Source organism: Triticum aestivum, chromosome 1A (assembly GCF_018294505.1).
Source record: "Triticum aestivum cultivar Chinese Spring chromosome 1A, IWGSC CS RefSeq v2.1, whole genome shotgun sequence".
In the NCBI taxonomy this organism is placed as follows: domain Eukaryota; kingdom Viridiplantae; phylum Streptophyta; class Magnoliopsida; order Poales; family Poaceae; genus Triticum; species Triticum aestivum.
In genome coordinates, this window is record NC_057794.1 from 499,678,660 (window position 1) to 499,700,451 (window position 21,792).

At 45.3% G+C, this 21,792-nt stretch overlaps 2 protein-coding genes across 3 annotated transcripts; both read right to left on the reverse strand.

The window, feature by feature from the left end:
- Window positions 1-915: 915 nt before the first annotated feature.
- On the reverse strand, window positions 916-2,432 carry LOC123160779 (non-specific lipid transfer protein GPI-anchored 2). Of its 2 annotated transcripts, XM_044578706.1 has the most exons (3): window positions 1,878-2,430; window positions 1,674-1,769; window positions 916-1,230 (listed from the first exon to the last, which is right to left on the reverse strand). In XM_044578706.1, the coding sequence occupies exons 1-3, from the start codon at window positions 2,299-2,301 to the stop codon at window positions 1,106-1,108; spliced, it is 645 nt and encodes a 214-aa protein (XP_044434641.1). In that variant the 5' UTR covers window positions 2,302-2,430; the 3' UTR covers window positions 916-1,105. The 2 variants fall into 2 exon arrangements, with proteins under 2 accessions (XP_044434641.1, XP_044434579.1); XM_044578644.1 differs by having other exon boundaries at window positions 1,674-2,432.
- Window positions 2,433-3,608: 1,176 nt separating this feature from the next.
- LOC123160913 (GPN-loop GTPase QQT2) lies at window positions 3,609-7,024 on the reverse strand. The gene is made up of 7 exons (XM_044578791.1): window positions 6,813-7,024; window positions 6,580-6,703; window positions 6,214-6,443; window positions 5,417-5,707; window positions 4,780-4,985; window positions 4,426-4,715; window positions 3,609-3,811 (listed from the first exon to the last, which is right to left on the reverse strand). The coding sequence occupies exons 1-6, from the start codon at window positions 6,873-6,875 to the stop codon at window positions 4,427-4,429; spliced, it is 1,203 nt and encodes a 400-aa protein (XP_044434726.1). The 5' UTR covers window positions 6,876-7,024; the 3' UTR covers window positions 3,609-3,811; window position 4,426.
- Window positions 7,025-21,792: the final 14,768 nt, after the last annotated feature.

The window sequence follows — 21,792 nt, forward strand, 5'->3', positions numbered from 1 at the left end:
CATGTGCACAGAAGAGAATGTCGTTGGGCGCTTGCCCGTGGTGTGATGATGCTGAAGAGGAGGCGGTTTGCACGGAACTGCTGCAGATGAGGGAATTGAATGCCTCTCGTCTGGATCACGAGAGGGATTGCTGGCTGGTGATGCCTTTCATTCATTGCAACCGCAGAAAGTGCCTTGAATTCAATTCTTCATCGCCCCCGAAATGCGGAAATGGCTACTACTGTAGCCACCTTGCGGTTGCCGCCTTGCCTGACTTGCGAGGTTGCGACCGAAGGGGGAGACTTGTGTGAGATCTATGAGATCGATTTTTTTGAAAAGAAAAACATGCTCAAAGATTCTGAAAAATTGTGTAGACACATCAACGTTTGATGTACAATCTCAAAAAAGTTTCAGCTCCTAATTCAACTTACATTAATGGAAACAAAAAAGAATCGAATTTGAATAATATCAAAGTGCTATTCACCCACGCTTTCACTGTTCGCATTTGAATTTGTCTTTTTTGAATCTCTAAATGTACATCGAGTTTTCAGCTGATTTTTTTTTCCGGAGTTGCAGACATACCCCACATGGATGTACTCAAATAATTTCAGATTTTAAAAGAACATCTAAATATGATTTTTTTAGGGTTGATCTGACAATCTCATCTAAATGTCCCCGCGATATGAATGATTGAGCATACATTCATGCACTCATACGTAATGTACCGTGTTAGTAGAGTACAGCACGAAATTAGAAGGAATTTCGTGCTGTAATGGAGCATGGCAACCGGACGGGGGCACGCTTAGTTGATGCGACTGACGGATGTTTGTTCGGGCCACGGCTCGGCGTCACGACTCACGAGGAAGGTGTGATGCGAGGGCGCATGCGCACACGACAATGTTATCGAGAGTTGCTACACCTCAGGTCACGAACGAGTTTATGAGTGAGCGACGGATCAATTGATTAGCATAGCACATAACATGTTGGCCGGAAATAACTGGTACTGTATTTATCTACTATACCTAGAATCATCATACTGGAGTACTAGCACACACTGAGAAGCATGCCAATCATTCACGCGACAGTTTTTTATCGAAGGATGAACAGCCTCGCTGGCCGTGTCCGCTTAGAAGAACACGATCCCGACGGCGAAGGAGGCGGCGAGGGCGACGAGAACGCCGGCGGCGTGGATGCTGCGCGCGGCGTGGCTGGGCTTCGGCGACGCCGGCGGCGAGGCGAACGGCGAAGGACCTGCGACGGAGATGGCATATACAGGAGTATATTAGTTGTACGCCTACTATACCACTGCAGTACTCTGCTCCATGGCACTAGTACGTGATGACAAGCACGTGAACTGAAACTGTGTCTATACTCTGCACCTACGAGCATACATGTGGCCACTGAATGCTTCAGCCTTACTTCGGTTTTTCTCTTCTTTTATTTATGTATATATATATTATATTTAACTAATACTCCCTCTGTTCGGAATTACTTGTCGCAAAAATGGATGTATCTAAACGTATTTTAGTTTTAGATACATCCATTTTCGAGACAAGTAATTCCGAACATCTAGTACTATCAATTTCTTGTAATTAATCATTCCTCTTGGTCTTTGACTCTTGGGCAGCCAGAAAGAATTATTAAACTGAAGCCACAACTGAAATTCTACTAGTACTGCATGCGGCGGCGCTTACCAGCAGGGTACTGCGGGCTGTCGCCGGGCGACATGGGCGAGGGAGATCCCGGCGCGGGCGCCGGAGATGGGCCCAGACGAACATTGTATCCCATTGCTGCGAGAATAATATCCACACAGATCAAATCCACCTCAATAGAGACTCGTAGAGCAGCAAATCCAGCGGCAACCTGCAGCGGAAGGGCTCGAGTTAGTTTATTACTACCTGCGCAGGTGCTGAGCGGCGGGGTGGCGACGCGGCAGACGCCGGGGAGCGCGAGCGCGCGGGCGTAGTCGACGGCGATGCCGAGGGAGTCGGCGGCCCCGGAGAGGAGCTCGCAGAGGCAGACGGGGTTGGAGCCCACCATGCCGGCCAGCTCCGGGCAGCACGGCTTGTCCGGCGCCCGCGCCTTGCTCCCGGCCTGCACGTACGGCAGGCAGTCCGTCATGTTGAGCAGCGAGTTGAGGCACGCCGCGCTCAGCCCCGCGGCCGGGCCCGGCGCCGCCGCCTTCGGGGGAGCCGAGGGTGGCACCGCCACGTGCGGCGCCTGCGCCTGCGCGCATGAGAGTGAGAGTGAAAGCGAGAGCAGCGCCGCCGCGACCAGCACGGCCGGCGCCGACCGCTGGCGTGGCGTCGCTGCGAGCGCCATGGCTGCGGCCTGCGGCGGTCAAGGGCGGGCGGCGGGTTTGTTGGGAAGCGGTGGGAGCGAATTAATGCGGTGGCGGACGGGAGGGAGGATGCGGGCGAGCGGTGCGGCTTGGAGCGTAGTAGTGCAGTGGCGGATCGGAGGTGGCGTTTATATAGCCGTGCAGCGTGGGGGAGGTGGCAACTGGGCTGCACCAGCCAGATGTTGTGTGCCATCGAATGAGCGGACTACGTGGCGAGCGGCGGCTGCCAACTTTCGGTGCATTTCAAGGGCATGCATATCTATCTCTAGGATTCGCAGGAATTTCACGTGAAATTTGGTTAGTTTTTTTTTTGAACACAAATTTGGTGAGAATTTGGCATGAATGAAACAGCGTGAATCCCGCAGGAAGCGGATACGAGAATTCACATCCCATCAAGCTCTGCAACCACTCAGAAAGCTCTCCGTGTGTCTACAATGGACACTCAATTCTTGCTGCAAAATGGAGATTGAGTTCGTGGGAGAAATAATGACCCCGTGCATGGTGCTTTCCAGTACGTGTTGTGGATGAGGATGGTGTCCTATTGCTAGCTTTGGAGGCTGTTTGTTAGCAATGGCGGCAATGACGGCAGCAAGAGCACGGTTAGAACCAGTCCGTTGCTCATAAACGAACGCGATGGTCGATCTATCCCGCCATTCCCATTACTGACGGAATGGAACGTCCGTCTTCTCCTCCTCCTGCTCTTCTTCTTCCTTGTCCGGCGATAAATGCGCTCCCGGCGGCGCACTCCACGACCGGTCGACGACGCCTGGCTGGAGGAGGACGAGGACGAGGACGACAGACACAGTTTGACTTTGGCATGCGCGATGCGTGCATGGCAGTGCACACACAGCTGTTCTTGCTCACACGGGCAGGCATTCAGATCAAGCAAAAAAATAGCAGTGTCAAAGTGGAGTGCGTGCCTTCTTTCTCCCTGGGAATCAATGGCGTCACGTCGCGCTGGGCGGTGCACGGCTGAGGCGATGGCAGATCAGGGGAGAGCATTTATGTTACAGGCTGCACGCACGGAGCCTGCCAACAAAATTCCCTACCATACCAGTGATATCGACAGTGATGGCAGAGCGGCTGATTGTTTTGTTTGCAAGACAAGTCAAGGAGACAATTCATACCTACTCCCTCCGTTCCAAATTACTTGTCTTCGATTTGTCTAGATACAGATGTATCTAGCACTAAAATGAGTCGAGATACATCCATATCTAGACAAATCTAAGACAAGTAATTCAGAACGGAGGGAGTAGTACGTACGTGAAACCAATTCAGCTCATCGATCGGATGGGAATGGGATCGATTCATTCCAGCGGGTTCGACGTAGTGCAGGTTGATTTACAGGCTACTGCTAGCGTCAGTCGGTCAGCGACCTACAGAGTGATATCGACAGCATTTCATTTCCACCGTAATAACCTCGAAACAGAAACACCACTCCTGACAGGGTCCTCCAGAAGCAAGCGCCCTCTTCTGTTCGATTCCATCAACCTGTCAAAGAGTAAGACAGCTTAATGGCATCAGAATGGAGTGACAGATTCTTCTTTCCATTCATAGGAAAATCAACAGCTCGAGTTCTCATCCTATCAACACCTGTAAAGTCATCACAAGCCGGCACCATAACGCCACCCTCGCTGAGATTTCAGATTTGCAAAATGAAATTACACACAAAGTGCGAATCCGTATATTAATTAAGATAGCCTGTGTATATCCCTTGAGAAAAACCACTCGAACCCCTTTAGTTCATGGTTATGTCACAGTGCAGGCATAATCAATGCGCGGATGGCTGTGATAGATATTCAACTAATGACAACATCTTTAAAGCGCATTATAAAGAGAAGTGCTATAAATATATTTAGATACCCCCACTGTTTTTATTTCCTCCACATATTAGATTTGACTGAAGTCACCAACTTTATAGAAAACAATATAAACATTTACCGTAAAAAATCTATATGATGTGGAAGTACATTCAATAACGAATCTAATGGTATTGATTTGTTATTGTATATGTTAGTATTTTTGTCTATAAACTTTGTCAAAGTTTACAAAGCTTGACTTTTACCAAAGCTAATACGCGGAGTAAATAAAAACGGAGGGAGTACCTTAAAGGCCAAAATGAGCCACTTCCTCATCTTCTCCTTCTTCGTCTTCATCTTCTTCATCATCGTCATCAATCTCGCAAAATCTGAAATCCTCCACCGCCTCCTCTTCTTCCTCCTCGTCCACATCGCCCATCATTTCTGAAGAGGGAATTCTGTCCTTCAAACCAGTGCTGAGCACCACAGTTTGTCCTTTGGACTTCTCCATATCTCTTCTCAGTCTTTCCATGTTCTCGTTCCTGCGCTCAGCCTCTAGTCTCTCCTTCTCAGCAATCCTCTTGTCAAGATCAGTCCTGATAAAGATTGTTAGATAAGAGTAACTAATAAGTTTTTTGGCATCTATCATAGAGGACAAACCTATAAGTCTCCATGTATTCTTTGGCACTTGCTTCCATAGCTTCAAAAAATGCAGCAACTCCAGTGCCAGATACCGCTGATACTCCAACAGAGCGTAGGTTCTTGTAGAATTCATCCAACACAAGGGAGAGACTCCGGGTAAATGAAGAGGAGTATGACGAGTCGGAATCCAAAGCTGCCTGAAATGCTTCAAAGTCTTGCATCCACTGGTCCAGCAAAAAATTGAAGGCCAAGTTACAAAAACTTTGAAGAATGAAACATCATGGACACATGTCACAGATGAAAGCCCTGTTTTATAAGTATATTTCACATTTCACAATACAGATTGTTCGATAAACCTAAACCATACACGCCAGCATGGCAGCTCAAATGTGACATAATGACAAAAGAATAGCCAAAAGAGGTCCAGACTCCAGTGCACACTGCATACAAGTACTCCCTCCGTTCCAAATTACTCGTCATAGAAATGGATGTATCTAGAACTAAAATACATCTAGATACATCCATACCTGCGACAAGTAATTCGGAACGGAGGGAGTACAACACAGTATGGAATATACATGATAGTAGCTAAATGCAATAGCAGTGTACATAATCAAGAATAGCGAAACTGAAATCATCACAAGGGTGTACCTACCTCAAGAGCATACTCGTGCTTGGCTACATCAACCTTGTTAAATGTCAGCACCAGAGGCAAACGGGTCTTGTAGAGGATACTGCACGCATACATCATGTTGCTCATAAAGGTTACAGGGTTTGTTGACCTGGGGGTGTCAACCACATATGCAACAACCGTTGGAAATGTTGATGCAAAAGCTTCAGTTATGATAGCTCCTGAAGCCGACCAAGTGAAGATTTCAATCTGCCCTGGGGTATCCACCAGCACATAATCCAGCTGGTCTGCTCGGCTTTCAATAACAGATATAACCTACAAGGATGAATATTGGACATACATTAGCTGAACTGTTTTAAATAGCCCGCTATAGCATTTACAAAAGGTCTTGCGCTAAGAGACTTTGGTCCAAACAAATGAACAAACATTTTAAATAGCGCGCTATAGCTTCGCTATAGCACGCTATAGCATTTGGAAGAGGTCCGCCGCTAAGATGCTTAGCGCGCTATTTAAAACTACTACAAGAATAGAGGGAAAAGTCGTGTCCCAAATACCCGGAAATGCAGCATACAAATTTTGCAGAAAGAAGTTGGCATTATTCAACACGCAATCAAATAATTTTCTATGAGCTCAGCATTAGGCTATAAATTAAGCACAATTCATGCAACAGTTTACATTGAATGGTAGAAATTGACATGAATCAATTACCAAAAAGAACACATGAAACAGTTCAGTCATCTTCCATTTTATATAGCCTAAAGGAGGATTTCAATGATGCACATTACCATTCTAGACATATGATATACATATAGGATGGGTACCTCATCAAACTTGGTTGAGAAGAGGTTGAGTGAGGTAAGAATGCCACCATTGGGACCGAGTCCGTACTCTTTCATCACCTCCTTGTACCGCACGGTATCGCGGATGTCAATGTTGGCCCCGAATGGCAGCGTCATCACCGCAGGGTCAAGATTGAGCACGTATCCCCTCATGTTTGTCGATGCCTGCATATGGCACACCAGACGGTGCATGAAGGTGGTCTTCCCCGTCCCTGCATTGTTAGAGCAGATCAGTAAGCTTCCAATCCCAAAATCTCTCAGCAAAAGCTAACATGTCGCAGGTTCGCTGGGCCATCCGTGCTACTGTAATTGTAGAAATTGAATAGTGGCGAACGAAATCGAGCGCACCGGCCATGCCGATGACGAGAACGACCACCGGCTTCTTCTTGAAGCTGGTGCGGCCGGGGGCAATGGATAGGCTCCCGATGGAGTCCGCGAGCTCCTCGTCCTCCCCCTTCCCGTCGGCGTCCGCCTGCGCACGCCATACAGGACAGGAAGCCCAGAGGCAATCAGAAACAAAACCCTGAAAAAAGGGATGGGGGAATTCCCCGAGAAAAGGTTGGCGGGCGGCGGCGGCTTGCCTGGTCCTCGAGGTCCATCTGGGTGGGCTTGCTCTCGGCGGGCGGTTCGGAGTCGATGTCCATGGGCAGCTCGGGTGGTGCCGAGAGACGGCGGCCGGAATCGAGGAGGTTGACGGGGACGGGGGCGGCGGCGGCGAACCAATCGGCGTACGGGGACGGGAAGAGGGCTCCTGTTCGTGACAAGTGTGGGTTCGACCCAACCCCGTGAGTTCGATCCGTTGCATTTTTGCGGGTTGGAACTATACCTGGCCAAACCTGAGGCAAAAAACCTAGGCCCGGGCCCGGCCTGGCCATCGGGCCTGTTTTTTGGGCCCAAGCCCGGCCCGAACGTGTAAAAGCCCGCCGGGCCTTGGGTCGGGCCCCTTCAGAAAAGCGTAAAAATGATGGGTCCGGGCTCGACCATCGAGCTCAAAATCTAGGCCTAAGATTGGGCCGGGTCGGGCTTTTTCAGGCCGGGTTTCCCATGGCCAGGACCAGTTGGAACCCCATCCACACCACACTCCAGGCCGCATCGGTTTCCATAACCATTCATAAATGGCCCATTTAGTCTACGTGAACCTGGCACATTTGCTCTAGAATGTTGTTGCTTGCACTCCAGGCCACATCAGGTTGAGTGTGGTGAAGAACTTCATAATCTTCGTACAACTCATCATAACTGTGTTGTTTGCTTATATCATTTGATTGTATGTAACATTTATTAGTCGCATTGGGGTTTAGTGACTTGGTATGATGCTTGTGTGACCATATATGATGCTTTTCCGAGCTTGAGGAATTGTATGTGATTTGGCGGTGATATAATTGATATATACATATTTGTTTTCTTGCAAGGATAATTGATTTGATTTTTTAAAATGATGACGAAAGCTTTGCCGAGTTCTGTACTTAGAAAAAGAACCATGCCGAGTACAGAACTTGGCAAAGGCACCACGTATCGCGCTTTGGTCACTAGACAAAGGCTTTGTCAAGACCCTTATGAAAGATCTCGTCAAAGAGGGATCGTTGCGGTTCTTCCGTAGATGGTGCGCTGAGTTCCAGCTCTCGCAAACATGAGCACACAAATAACTCTCTTTGTTGAGAGCCCGCCGAAGCATCTTAGCAAACGAAGGGCGGACGGTGTACTCGGGTGGACATGTGGCGCCCATGTGGGAAAAACATATGATTAGAGCGGATTGCTAATATGTACTCCCTCTGTTTCTTTTTAGTCTGTATGTAAGATTTGGTCAAAGTCAAACTTTGTTAACTTTGACTAAGTTTATAGAAAAAATATTAAGATTCACAATATGAAATCAATATCGTTAGATGCATCATAAAATTAATTTTCATACCATATAACTTTAGTATTGTAGATGTTGATATTTTTTCTACAAAGTTAGTCAAACTTTACAAAGTTTGACTTTGACTAGATCTTATATGCAGACTAAAAAGAATCGGAGGGAGTATTAATGGGGAATAGACATTCTTTTAAAAAAACAATGGGAAAAACAGATGATTAGAGCGGCACGGAATCTCGTATATATCAATTGAGGTAAAAACGTAACAACATAATAACATATTGTGCCCAATCAAACATAAGACCCATCTTGTTGAAATTAACTAGGATAATTTCAGCCACTCCGAGACAATTAAGGCTTGATCAAGACATGCCATACAACACATGTATGAACATATAATTAGATTTAAGAAGATAGATCAACATTTCAAAGGTACTATTGCATTTGCCAATAACCAAAAAAATGTGATCACTGATCACCTTGCAGCACGTCCGTCTTACGCCCATTCCAAGCCACATAAGATTCTAGATCGTCAATGAAGCCGCTCGAGCTTTATCTTCGTTCAATGGCCTGGTAGTTCCACTTCCACTAGACACACCACACACAAAAAATCGGTCTAAACAGTCGCGCTGGAACCGGAAGTAGATGGCATTGGATTTGACGCCGTAGTAATCACCAATGAACATAGCACATGAAAACACACAATAGCAAATTGTACCATATGAGCTATTATAATGAACTTTAAACAATCCACTTAGAACAATGACTTCAAAACTAACAACATAGTAACATATTAATGTCTGAGAAATTCCCATCTTCCAGAGTAGGACTTATGTTTTATAGATGATTATATCCTGTAATGTTTGATATATTTGAGAAATTCACATGAAATGCAAGCGCGAGTGTCAAGTGCACATACACTTCTATGATATATATATATATATATATATATATATATATATATATATATATATATATATATATATATATATATATATATATATATACTCGCTCTAATCATGTGTCTGAAATCAAGCTATAATATACTCGCTTATTATCCAAATATAAATATGACCTGGTTAGTTAATCTAGCTTACTGGGCATCTTTGTTCCATATGAGTTGCTAAAATGTATGAATGGGACAAACACATTCTTCTTAAGAAACGAAGAAGAATGGCCAAACACATGATTAGAGCATCATGCCATCTTGTATATATCAACGACTTAATAACAAAGTAACATATTTATACCCAATCATATTTATAGGCCGAAATTAACTATAGTATTTCCAGAGAATTCTTGGGCCATTAATGTTTAAGCTTGATCGGCACATGCCACACAACAAATCACTAGTAGAAAAAGGGCCATTTGTCCCGGTTCATAAGGCCCATCTGTCCCGGTTGGGGAACCGGGACTAAAGGGTCGTTACTAATGCCCTAGGCCTTTAGTCCCGGTTCTTATACTAACCGGGACAGATGGGCCTCCACGTGGACGCTCCGGCGAGCCCAGGCACGAGGGCCTTTGGTCCCGGTTGGTAGCACCAACCGGGACCAATAAGCTTCCACGCGTCAGCATTTCAGGGGATGGTTTTTTTAAAGGAGGTGGTTTAGGGGTTTTGGGGGTTAATTTAGGTTGGTATAGGTAGCTAATAGAGAGATGTGTCCTCTCTTATCTCCGTGCTACTACTACTGCTATGCCTAAACATGACTTAGATTGAAGTGAGGCAACATGTGGTGCATGTCGAAAGTAATACTAATCCTAACTTCATCAAGTTTGGATTGTACTACTTTCGACATGCACCACATGCATGTTGCCTTCACTTCAATCCAATCCATGTTCATTTCACCCACAGATATATAATAAATCTTCATGCTCGCATCATGCATCATCATAATAACAAGTCCTACTAATCATCATCATACAACTTCTACTTGTTATTAATAACAAGTCATACAATCATCATCCCGATAGTCATCGAACCAACCCTACTTAATTGTTCTTAGCACATGATCATCAGTATTAGGTAGGACCTAAATACCCTCTTTAAGGTAAAATAACATAAAACAATATAGACCCCGACTCTCCATTATGAAGAATGGAGATCATCCTGTCTCCAATTCTTGCGCTTCGCTTCCTTTTGCTTCCAAGAACCTCCTTACGACTGTCCATACATTTTTTCCATTTTCTGATTAGCATGTCTCCACTTCTTTGAGAAATCCGGTATGGACAGTTGAGATTCGTAGGATGACCTGGATATATGTTCAAAACACGAAGGCTGCCATTCTGATACATCAAATAAGGCACACAATCCTTTGGGATTCTCTGTTGAAAAACATAGTAATAACTTCATAGTTAGCAATGATGTACTAGTTTTAGAAGTATGCAAAAGATGCATGGATGTCGTAATAGTAAAAAAATCTTACCAGGGTATCTCCATGGTAGTTACCGTAGTTCAACACGTGCACTAGTGGCACGTATTGACCATAATGTTGAGGAGTTTGATTGTAGATATTGTAATTCTCAATATCAGTACAAAATCCGACCAAATGATTTTTCTCTTGACAAGTTAATTCGGAGCCATCGGTGTAGTGGGTTTTGTCTAACATGCTCCGCACATTGTTTGAACAATCAAAATAAGCTGTCAATGGAAATAAGTTGTCAACTATTTTGAAATAAACAATATAAATTAGCTAATAACTATGTTTGAGAAACTCTCATAGCGGTAGAATTGGAGGCGTATCAACAAGGACCCAAATGTCCATATTGTCTTGCTCGCTTTCAGGATCACCAAGATCCATGGTGACAAGCATACCCTCATCAAAACCATACATCTTGCAAAGTGCTTCCTAGTTTTTGCAATCAAAATGGGTTACGCTCTCAGAATTGTACATCTTTACTTCAAAATCCACACCATGATGGGTCCTTAGGTGAATTTTCTTTGTTTCGAAACTTTCATGGTCTTCAAAACCCATCCTCTCCAAGACATAGTGTCTTGCATGGCATGGGATAAGCTAGTCGAATTGTAAAAGATAAAAAGTACACGTTGAAATATTTGAACTCGTGCTTAATTATGAAAAAATAACACTTGTCGTTGTTGCGTACCGTTTCAATATCGAAGGTCTCCTCCAGCTTAATGCTGAAGCGCCGATCTTCGTCCAGGTGAGGCCTTTCGCACTGACCTCGGTCGTCGTGGCACCAGTCGCACTCTTCCAGGAGACTTTCGTCGTCCGATTACGACATTTCCTATGTTCATAATTCAAATATTAAACATCTACAATTAAATATATGTACTAAAAAACCTAAGTTAGATCAGTATTATTCATCACGGGAACGAAGGAGAAGCTACCCCCATGACAACAGTCGGGATTCTTCGTCCTTTCATATATGGTGGAGACTCGACACACTTAAAGTCAACCCAAGGACTCATATTATAGGACTCATATTGACATGGAGATTTGGCTGGTCTCACCTTGAGGTCGGAGGGGGTCGGTGACGGGGACGACGGCGGGGATGATGGAGGGGGGCTCCTAGATTTCTGCGGAAACAAAAACCCTATAAGCTATCAACTAATCATATGCATACGCCTTGCATAGTGCTCTCTAATTTTAGCATTCAAAGTAGGAGTAGTTTTCCAATTTGAGCATTCAATAAGCAAAATCACATCGCAAAATAAAGTAGTATTCAAATTAGGATGCATTCAATTATAAGCAAAACTACATCATCTCTTGCGTCCGTTCATCGTTGAATATTATCACTAATACACCTCGAATACTATCATATATATAGCATCGCTAGTACAGCTAGAACCGTAGCGCCCGACGGGTATCGGCGCGGGCGGTGGACACCCGAAGAGAAGGAACCATCACAGGATCACTCCAATGAGATCCCTGAAGAAGCTGCCAGGTATTGTCGAACCTGCCCTCCAACGCAACCATGTAACGACGGACGTGCTCGTCCTCCTCGCTGACACGGTGACGTACCACCTGCACGGTGTCCGGAAGCCTCGGCACCATCACTGGCACACGCGATCGCCACCAAACAAGGATCGGGTCAACGACGGGCTGGCTCCTCACCAACCTACGCCCCCCGGAAGGTAGCACCTCCCAATACCAGCCCGGCGGAGCCCAGTCCCGAACATGGCCCCTCTGATCAAGCCGGCCTCCTTCGCCGAGTCGACGACGAGGATGCAGGATAGGCATCATCGACGTCGATGCGGGAATAATTGCTTGAACTAAAAAAATAAACTAGTTCTATTAATTTTCTTACTAAAAATAAACTACTTCTATAGTAAAATAAAGTAGTTTTATTAAATCAACTAGTTCAACTACTAATTAAGCACTTACTATAAATAAAATAAAGTAGTACTTACTAAAAATAAACTACTTCTATATATAGTAAAATAAAGTAGTTTTATTAAATCAACTAGTTCAACTACTAAGCACTTACTATAAATAAAATAAAGTAGTGCTTACTAAAAATAAACTACTTATATATATATATAGTAAAATAAAGTAGTTTTATTAATTAATCAACTGGTTCAACTAAAAATAAACTAACCTTAAATGTACTAACAGTAGAACTAATAACCTAAAATGCACTAAATCAACTAACCTTAAATGTAACTTTTGCAACACAATTTTTTCCTCTCCTCTTCTAACCATAAACATTGAACAAAAATAAAACTATACAGCCTAAAAATGCTATGAACAAAAAAACTATGAACAAAAAAAACTATGAACACATACACATACATCCATCCATGTACATGCATACCCATCCATCCATACATACATACATCCATATACATGCATACCCATCCATATACATACATACATACATACATCCACATACATATATACACCCATATACATGCATACAGGGGGCGGCGGCAGCGCACAGGGGCGGCGACAGCGCACGGATCGGGATGGAAGGGGCTCACTTGGGGCTCGAGGCAGGACAGCGACGAGGCAGGTGACGAGGATGACGACGAGGCCGGCGACGATGACGGCGACGAGGACGGTGGGCTCGTGGGGGAGGGGTTACGCGTGCGGCGAGGGCTCGGGGGCGGCGACGGCGTCGGCGACGGCGAGGACGACGTCGACGGCGGGTCAGGGGCGCGCCGACGGCGTCGGGGCAGGGGCTCGGGGCGGCGACGTCGACGATGACGAGGAACGGCCTGGCGGCGTCGGGGGGAATGGGAGCAGTTGGCGAATTTTTCACAAGTGCTACCTTATATAGCAAAACCAATGGTACCGGTTTGTGGCACCAACCGGTACCATTGCCCACCTATGATCCCGGTTCGTGCCACCAGCCGGGTCCAAAGGTCTCTTTTCGGCAGCCTAAAGGGCGGGAAACTGGGACCTATGGTCCTGGTTGGTGGCACGAACCGGGACCATAGGTGGGCATTGGTACCTCGTTGGTTCCACGAACCGGTACGAATGCCAACCTATGGTCCCGGTTGGTGGCACGAACCGGGACCATAGGCCTTGTGCTGGCACGGTGCGGCAGGAAGTTTAGTCCCACGTCGCTACTTGGGAGGGGCTCAGGGTGGTTTATAAGCTTTGCTGCCGCCACCCTCTCGAGCTCCTCTCTATTGCAGGCTTACGTGCCTAATCTCTACTTTGCCATGCCTGTTGGGCCTTCCGCGTGCCTGAATCCTGGCCCATTGTAGGGTTTCTAGTCGTATTCAGGCCGTGGAGGTCCAGTAGGTGGCATTTTTTCCTCTTTTTCTTTTTCTTTTTTTATTTCTACTTAAAACTAAATACTTATAGTTTTTTAGTGATTTCTTTTTGCTTTTAGGTCACAAAAATTATAAACTTTCTGTTAGTGCCATTATTTTTAAAATTTGAATTTTCTTTAAATGTATGTGAATCACCAGTTTTATGAATAAATTTACTATAAAAATAGATTTTTGAGTGATTCCATTTCCTGATATTTAATATTACTATGTTTTATCATTATACTCAATTTGGTAATTTAGGTTATTTTAAATATCTGTTTTAATCAAAACTAGATTTTGTTAATTTTTTTGCTATTAAATTCTTTTTGCTATTAATGTTTTGAACAAAAAATACTTTGTTAATATAAGTTGCATAAATTTTATATAATTTTAGTTTAAAAAATACTAGAGGTTTATATAAGCTTTTTAGTTGATTCCTTTTGCTATTATAGTTTTATAAAAGCTTTTTAGTTGATTCTTTTTGCTATTGAAGAATATTATAGTTTTATTTTAGTTCATCATAACAGAATATTTTAATTGATTTTAGTTTTTTAGTTGATCATAACAAATATTATAGTTTTATGCATTTTATTATTTTTCATGCATTTACTGCTTTTTTGAGCTATAAGACCCGGAAATTGAAAAGCATTTCAAATGAACTCCGAAAAGGTTGAAAATTGGCATGGTATCATCATTTCACCCACATAGCATGTGCAAGAAAGTTGAGAGGGTTACGGCAAAAACTAGATGCACTTCGTGTACAAAACGGACAATCTCTTTCGAAGTATCAGGGTTTCGGACGAAAGCTCATCTGTTACAAAGGGATTTCATTTTTTTGAACTTATTTGAACTCCAGACTTCTTGTGTGTTCAAAATGCACCATTCAAAGCAACATCATCAATTTTCAACCCTTTCTGACTTCATTTGTTATTTTTCATACATTTAGTGCTTTTTTGAGCTATAAGACCCGGAAATTGAAAAGCATTTCAAATGAACTCTGAAAAGGTTGAAAATTGGCATGGTATCAACATTTCACCCACATAGTATGTGCAAGAAAGTTGAGAGGGTTACGGCAAAAACTAGATGCACTTCGTGTACAAAACAGACAATCTCTTTCGAAGTATCAGGGTTTCGGACGAAAGCTCATTTGTTACAAAGGGATTTCATTTTTTTGAACTTATTTGAACTCCAAACTTCTTGTGTGTTCAAAATGCACCATTCAAAGCCACATCATCAATTTTCAACCCTTTCTGACTTCATTTGTTATTTTTCATGCATTTATTGATTATTTTGAGCTATAAGACCATGAAATTGAAAAGCACTACAAATGAACTCTGAAAAGGTTGAAAGTTGGCATGGTATCATAATTTCACCCACATAGCATGTGCAAGAAAGTAGAGAGGGTTACAGCAAAAACTGGATGCACTTCGTGTACAAAACAGATAATCTGTTTCGAAGTATCAGGATTTGTACGGAAACTCGTCTGTTACAATAGGCATTTCAAATGAACTACGAAAAGGTTGAAAGTTGGCATGGTATCATCATAATAGTTTTGGAGAGAAAGTTTTCACTTTTCGCTTGTGTGCTTTGCTTATTGCGCCGTAACCATGGATAATCTTCATCGTTTATCAGGATGCTTGGGCCAGCCTTGACTTTGAAGGGAGGAATTTCATGAAACTTTTCATAATCTTCAGACATGTCTGTCTTGCCCTCCACGCCCACAATGTCCCTTTTTCCTGAAAGAACTATGTGGCGCTTTGGCTCATCGTATGATGTATTCGCTTCCTTATCGTTTCTTTTTCTCGGTTTAGTAGACATGTCCTTCACATAGATAACCTGTGCCACATCATAGGCTAGGACGAACGGTTCGTCAGTGTACCCAAGATTGTTCAGATCCACTGTTGTCATTCTGTACTGTGGGTCTACTTGTACCCCGCCTCCTAACAGATTGACCCATTTGCACTTTAACAAAGGGATCTTAAAATCATGTCCGTAGTCAAGTTCCCATATGTCCACTATGTAACCATAATATGTGTCCTTTCCCCTCTCGGTTGCTGCATCAAAGCGGACACCACTGTTTTGGTTGGTGCTCTTTTGATCTTGGGCGATCGTGTAAAATGTATTCCCATTTATCTCGCATCCTTTGTAAGTTAATACAGTCGAAGATGGTCCCCAGGACAACGAGTACAACTCATCACAAACAGTGTTGTCACCTGTGAGACGTGTTTCCAACCAACTGCTGAAAGTCCTGATGTGTTCACATGTAATCCAGTCGTCACACTGCTCCGGGTGTTTGGAGCGCAGACTGTTCTTGTGTTCATCGACATACGGGGTCACCAAGGTAGAGTTCTGTAGAACTGTATAGTGTGCTTGAGACCAAGAATGCACGTCCCTGCATATTATTGAGTCCGCTCCTAGCGTGCCTTTTCCAGTCAGTATCCCATCATACCGCGATTTAGGGAGACCTATCTTCTTAAGGCCAAGAATGAAGTCAACACAAAACCCAATGACATCCTTTGTTTGATGGCCCATGGAGATTCTTCCTTCTGGCCTAGCACAGTTACAGATATATTTCTTTAGGACTCCCATGAACCTCTCAAAGGGGAACATATTGTGTAGAGATACGGGGCCAAGAATGACAATCTCATCGACTAGATGAACTAGGACGTGTGTCATAATATTGAAGAAGGATGGTGGGAACACCAGCTCGAAACTGACAAGACATCACGCCACATCACTCCTTAGCCTTGGTATGATTTCTAGATCGATCACCTTCTGAGAGATTGCATTGAGGAATGCACATAGCTTCACAATGACTAATCGGACGTTTTCCGGTAAAAGCCCCCTCAATGCAACCAGAAGCAGTTGCGTCATAATCACGTGGCAGTCATGAGACTTTAGGTTTTGGAACTTTTTCTCTGGAATATTTATTATTCCCTTTATATTCGATGAGAAGCCAGTCGGGACCTTCATACTGAGCAGGCATTCAAAAAAGATTTCCTTCTCTTCTTTGGTAAGAGTGTAGCTGGCAGGACCTTCATACTACTTTGGAGCCATGCCGTCTTTTTCGTGCAAACGTTGCAGGTCCTCCCGTGCCTCAGGTGTATCTTTTGTCTTCCCATACATGCCCAAGAAGCCTAACAGGTTCACGCAAAGGTTCTTCGTCACGTGCATCACGTCGATTGAAGAGCGTACCTCTAGCTCTTTCCAGTAGAGTAGGTCCCAAAATATAGATTTCTTCTTCCACATGGATGCACGTCCCTCAGCGTCATTCAGAACAGCTACTCTGCCGGGACCCTTTCCAAATATTATGTGTAAATCAGAGACCATATCAAGTACGTGATCACCGGTACGCATGGTGGGCTTCTTCCGGTGATCTGCCTCGCCTTTGAAATGCTTGCCTTTCTTTCGCCATTGATGGTTGGTCGGGAGAAATTGACGATGGCCCAGGTACACATTCTTCCTGCATCTGTCTAGGTATATACTTTCGGTGTTAGCTAAACAGTGTGTGCATGCATGGTATCCCTTGTTTGTCTGTCCTAAAAGGTTACTGAGAGCGGGCCAATCGTTGATGGTTACAAACAGCAACACATGCAGGTTAAATTCCTCCTGTTTGTGCTTATCCCATGCATGTACACCATTTCCATTCCACAGCTGTAAAAGTTCTTCAACTAATGGCCTTAGGTACACATCAATGTCGTTGCGGGGTTGCTTAGGGCGTTGGATGAGAATTGGCATCATAATGAACTTTCACTTCATGCACATCCAAGGAGGAAGGTTATACATACATAGAGTCACGGGCCAGGTGCCGTGATTGCTGCTCTGCTCCCCGAAAGGATTAATACCATCCGCGCTTAAAGCAAACCATACATTCCTTGGGTCACTTGCAAACTGAGCCCAGTACTTTCTCTCGATTTTTCTCCACCGCGACCCGTCAGCGGGTGCTCTCAACTTCCTGTCTTTCTTACGGTCCTCACTGTGCCATCGCATCAACTTGGCATGCTCTTTGTTTCTGAACAGTCGTTTCAACCGTGGTATTATAGGAGCATACCACATCACCTTCGCAGGAACCCTCTTCATGCGGGGCTCGCCCTCAACATCACCAGGGTTACCTCGTTTGATCTTATACCGCAATGCACCACATACCGGGCATGCGTTCAAATCCTTGTACACACCGCGGTAGAGGATGCAGTCATTAGGGCATGCATGTATCTTCTCCACCTCCAATCCTAGAGGGCATACGACCTTCTTTGTTGCGTACGTACTGTCGGGCAATTCATTATCCTTTGGAAGTTTCTTCTTCAATATTTTCAGTAGCTTCTCAAATCCTTTGTCAGGCACAACATTCTCTGCCTTCCACTGCAGCAATTCCAGTACGGTACCGAGCTTTGTGTTGCCATCTTCACAATTGGGGTAAAACCCTTTTTTGTGATCCACTAACATGCGATCGAACTTCAGCTTCTCCTTTTCACTTTCGCACTTTTCCCTTGCATCAACAATGACCTGGCGGAGATCATCATCGGGCACATCGTCTGGTTCCTCTTGATCTTCAACTTCCTCTTGATCTTCAGCTTCCCCCATTGCAGCATCATCGTATTCAGGTGGCACATAGTTGTCATCGTCCTCTTCTTCTTCGCTATCTTCCATCATAACCCCTATTTCTCCGTGCTTCGTCCAAACATTATAGTGTGGCATGAAACCCTTATAAAGCAGGTGGGTGTGAAGGATTTTCTTGTCAGAGTAAGACCTCGTATTCCCACAATCAGGGCATGGACAACACATAAAACCATTCTGCTTGTTTGCCTCAGCCACTTCGAGAAATTTATGCACGCCCTTAATGTACTCGGAGGTGTGTCTGTCACCGTACATCCACTGGCGGTTCATCTGCGTGCATTATATATAATTATGTGTGTCAAAAGTAAGAAAATTAGACAAGTATCTATCTAAAGTAAGATTTTTTTTCTTTCAGAAAGAAGATAAGAACAAGAGGCTCACCACGGTGGTGCCGGCGACAAGATCGGCGCGGGCGATCGACGGCGGTGAAGACGAGGACGGGGGGACGGACCGCTAACCCTAGACAAATCTCGAAAAAAAATAGAGCTCGGAGGTCGAGCTTCGAGAGGAGAAAGCTTAACTAGTGTGGCTCGGGCATTTCATCAAACACCTCACATGCATAAGAGGTGAGTTAGAGCACCCAAATGCCCTTCCTCGCCGGCCAGCAAAAACAGAGCAATGTGGGGTGCTCTGCTCGCCGGTGATGGGGTATATATAGGCAACTCATTTGTCCTGGTTCGTGGCTGGAACCGGGACTAAAGGCTATCCTTCTGTCCTGGTTCCTGCCACGAACTGGGACCAATGATTGTGGGCCAGGAGCGAGGCCCATTGGTCCCGGTTTGTGCCAAGAACTGGGACAAATGGCCCTAGACGAACCGTGACCAATGCCCACGAGGCCTCGGCCGGTCCCCTGGACTCACGAACTGGGACAAATGCATTCATTGGTCCCGGTTCGTAGCAGAACCGGGACTAGTGGGCTGGCCAGGCCCGAACGAAAGCCCCTTTTTCTACTAGTGAATGAATGAACAAATAATTTCTTTTAAAAAGATACATCAACATTTCAGAGGTACTATTGCAGTTGGAGATGATCAAAACAAGTGTGATAACTGATGAACATTCATCGTGTCCATCTTGCACCCATTCGAAGCCACACAAATGCTAGATCGTCAATGAAAATGCTCTGAGCTTCAACTTCAGTCAGCGGCTTGGTCGTTCCACTTCCACCACACACACCACACATAAGAAACCTATCAAAACTGTGGTGACGGAACTAGAAGTAGATGTCGTTGAGTTCGAAGGAAACTTAATTTGGATGACATAACAAACCCATCGTAGTAATCGCCAACAAACCTTGCACGCTCGCCGATGTCCCTCTCCAGGATCAGTGCCCCGTTGTTCGCGTCCGGCCAGAATGGTCTGAACTCCACCGTGTAATCCCCACTTCCTTTCTTGTAATCGAAGTTGTTGGCCAGAACCGGAAGCATGCCTGAGAAGTCGGCCATGTGCGTGAACTTGAACACCACCGACGGGCCATCTCGCAGCTAGTGTCAGCTTCGGCAGTGTAGCCTCGGCATCCATGACCATGAGCCCTTCCCTCTATTGTTCTGCGTAGTAGATCTTGCCACGAAACGGGAAGGATGAGCAGAGCAATGAGGCTTCACTGTATATCTTCCAATGGTCCTCACCGAGCTTGGTGCCAAGAGCTTCTTGTCCCATCTGAAATGGAGGACCACCGCTGAGTCTCCGGAGAATGTGGTTCATGTCACTTTACACAGGCACGAGAAGTCCTTGTCATGGTTCCCAGTCCACGAGAGGCTCAACACAGGCTCAACACGGGAGCGATGGAAGAGAGGTCGAACCATCAAAGTGTTGCCCACTGAGCGGGTTCAGAAGCCGGACGACGAGGCTACTCTAGTATATGAGGATGACGACAACGACATCGGACCAGACATGATGGCGTGGCCCAGGAGGTGAGGGAGGTCCACAACGATCTTCGTCTCGCTAGACAGATTCACCATGTGGCGCCAACTATGGCCCTCGAGAGAAATTGGATCCAAGGGCATGAGTGGAAGAGCTGTTCGGGACACTGTGCTGCTTGGGGTCATCAGTGTTTTCCCTCCATGCGTGTATGTCATGAGAAATTGCGGGTAGTTGGCAACGTTGTTTGCCAAAACGTGTCTGGTGGTATGCTCCGGCATGTCCTTGTGGATTCCTGCCCATTCCCTCCTACACATGCAAGCGCACAAAATTATTTCATGACGGCAAGTCTTCCTCCATGATCGCCTTGCCGGAGGGCCCCCTCCCCATCGCTGGTTATGGCGCTGCTGCCATCCCGGTGGAGATCCTCGAGGTCTGGCAACAGAAGCCTTCCGCCAAGAACAACCGAGTAGTGGCACCGTCCAAAGGAGAGTGGTTTCAGCAAGAGTATGAGTATGTGAAAGAGCGGAATCTAATTTGTTTTAATAGCAGCTTGATCTCATGGTATGTATGTTGTTCTGTTTAATTATCTTGATTAATATATTATCTTGTTTGCAGGCTTCTCAAGAGATTGGCGGCTGAGTATGGAAAGCGTAAATGGGCGGAGATTTCAAAATACCTCCCGGGACGGATTGGGAAGCAATACCGTGAGCGATTTACAAATCACATGCACTCTGACCTCAAGGTCTACCGTGAGCGTCCATGTCCAGTCGGAATGTGCCGAACTCCGCCGTCTAATACTCACTTCCTTTCTTGTCATCAATGTTGTTGATCAGAACTAGAAGTTGCGCACGAACTTGAACACCACCGGCGGACATCTTGTGGTTAGCGTCAGCTTCGACAATGCAGCCTCGACGCCCACGACCATGGGCCCATCCCTTTGTCGGTCATGAAGTAGACCTTTCCACGAAACGAGAAGGCCGAATAGAGCAACGAATCTTCGCTGACCATCTTGGACCTTGGTGCCAAGAGCTTCCTATCCCACTCTAAATGAGGGACCAACATTGAGACTCCGGCGAACGTGGCTCTTGTAACTTTAAACAGGTACATGATCTCCTTGGCGTGCTATCCAATGCAGGGTGGCTTAGCACGGGAGCGACAGAAAGAGTTTGAACCGTTGAAATGCTACCCGCTGATCGGGTTCAAAATCTAAATGGAAAGCGTAAACGGGAGGACGAGGATGCCACCGGACTTGGCTTGATGGCATGGCCTAGGAGGCGAGGGAGGTTTGCAGTGATCTTCGGCAGGCTGGACAGGTTCACCATGCGGCACCAACTGTGGCACTCGTCGCAGTAGGATCCAACAGAGTGATGGAAGTGCTGGCCGAGGACGTTGTGCTTCTTGGGGTCATCGGTATGTCCCTCCACTCCGTGTATCATGCCTAGAATCACATGTAGTAGGCGACATCGTTTACTAGTGCGTGCCAAGTGATCTACTCTGGCATGGCCTTGTGGATTCC

Excerpts from the sequence above, each read along its gene's own strand:
- LOC123160779 (XM_044578644.1), bottom strand. The coding sequence starts at position 2,301 with ATGGCGCTCGCAGCGACGCCACGCCAGCGGTCGGCGCCGGCCGTGCTG. Across the intron at positions 1,231-1,673 it reads CAGCCCGCAGTACCCTGCTG|GTCCTTCGCCGTTCGCCTCG; the intron begins GTAAGCGCCGCC and ends TCTCCGTCGCAG.
- LOC123160913 (XM_044578791.1), bottom strand. The coding sequence starts at position 6,875 with ATGGACATCGACTCCGAACCGCCCGCCGAGAGCAAGCCCACCCAGATG. Across the intron at positions 4,986-5,416 it reads AGCACGAGTATGCTCTTGAG|TGGATGCAAGACTTTGAAGC; the intron begins GTAGGTACACCC and ends TTGCTGGACCAG. Across the intron at positions 4,716-4,779 it reads GAATACATGGAGACTTATAG|GACTGATCTTGACAAGAGGA; the intron begins GTTTGTCCTCTA and ends AATCTTTATCAG.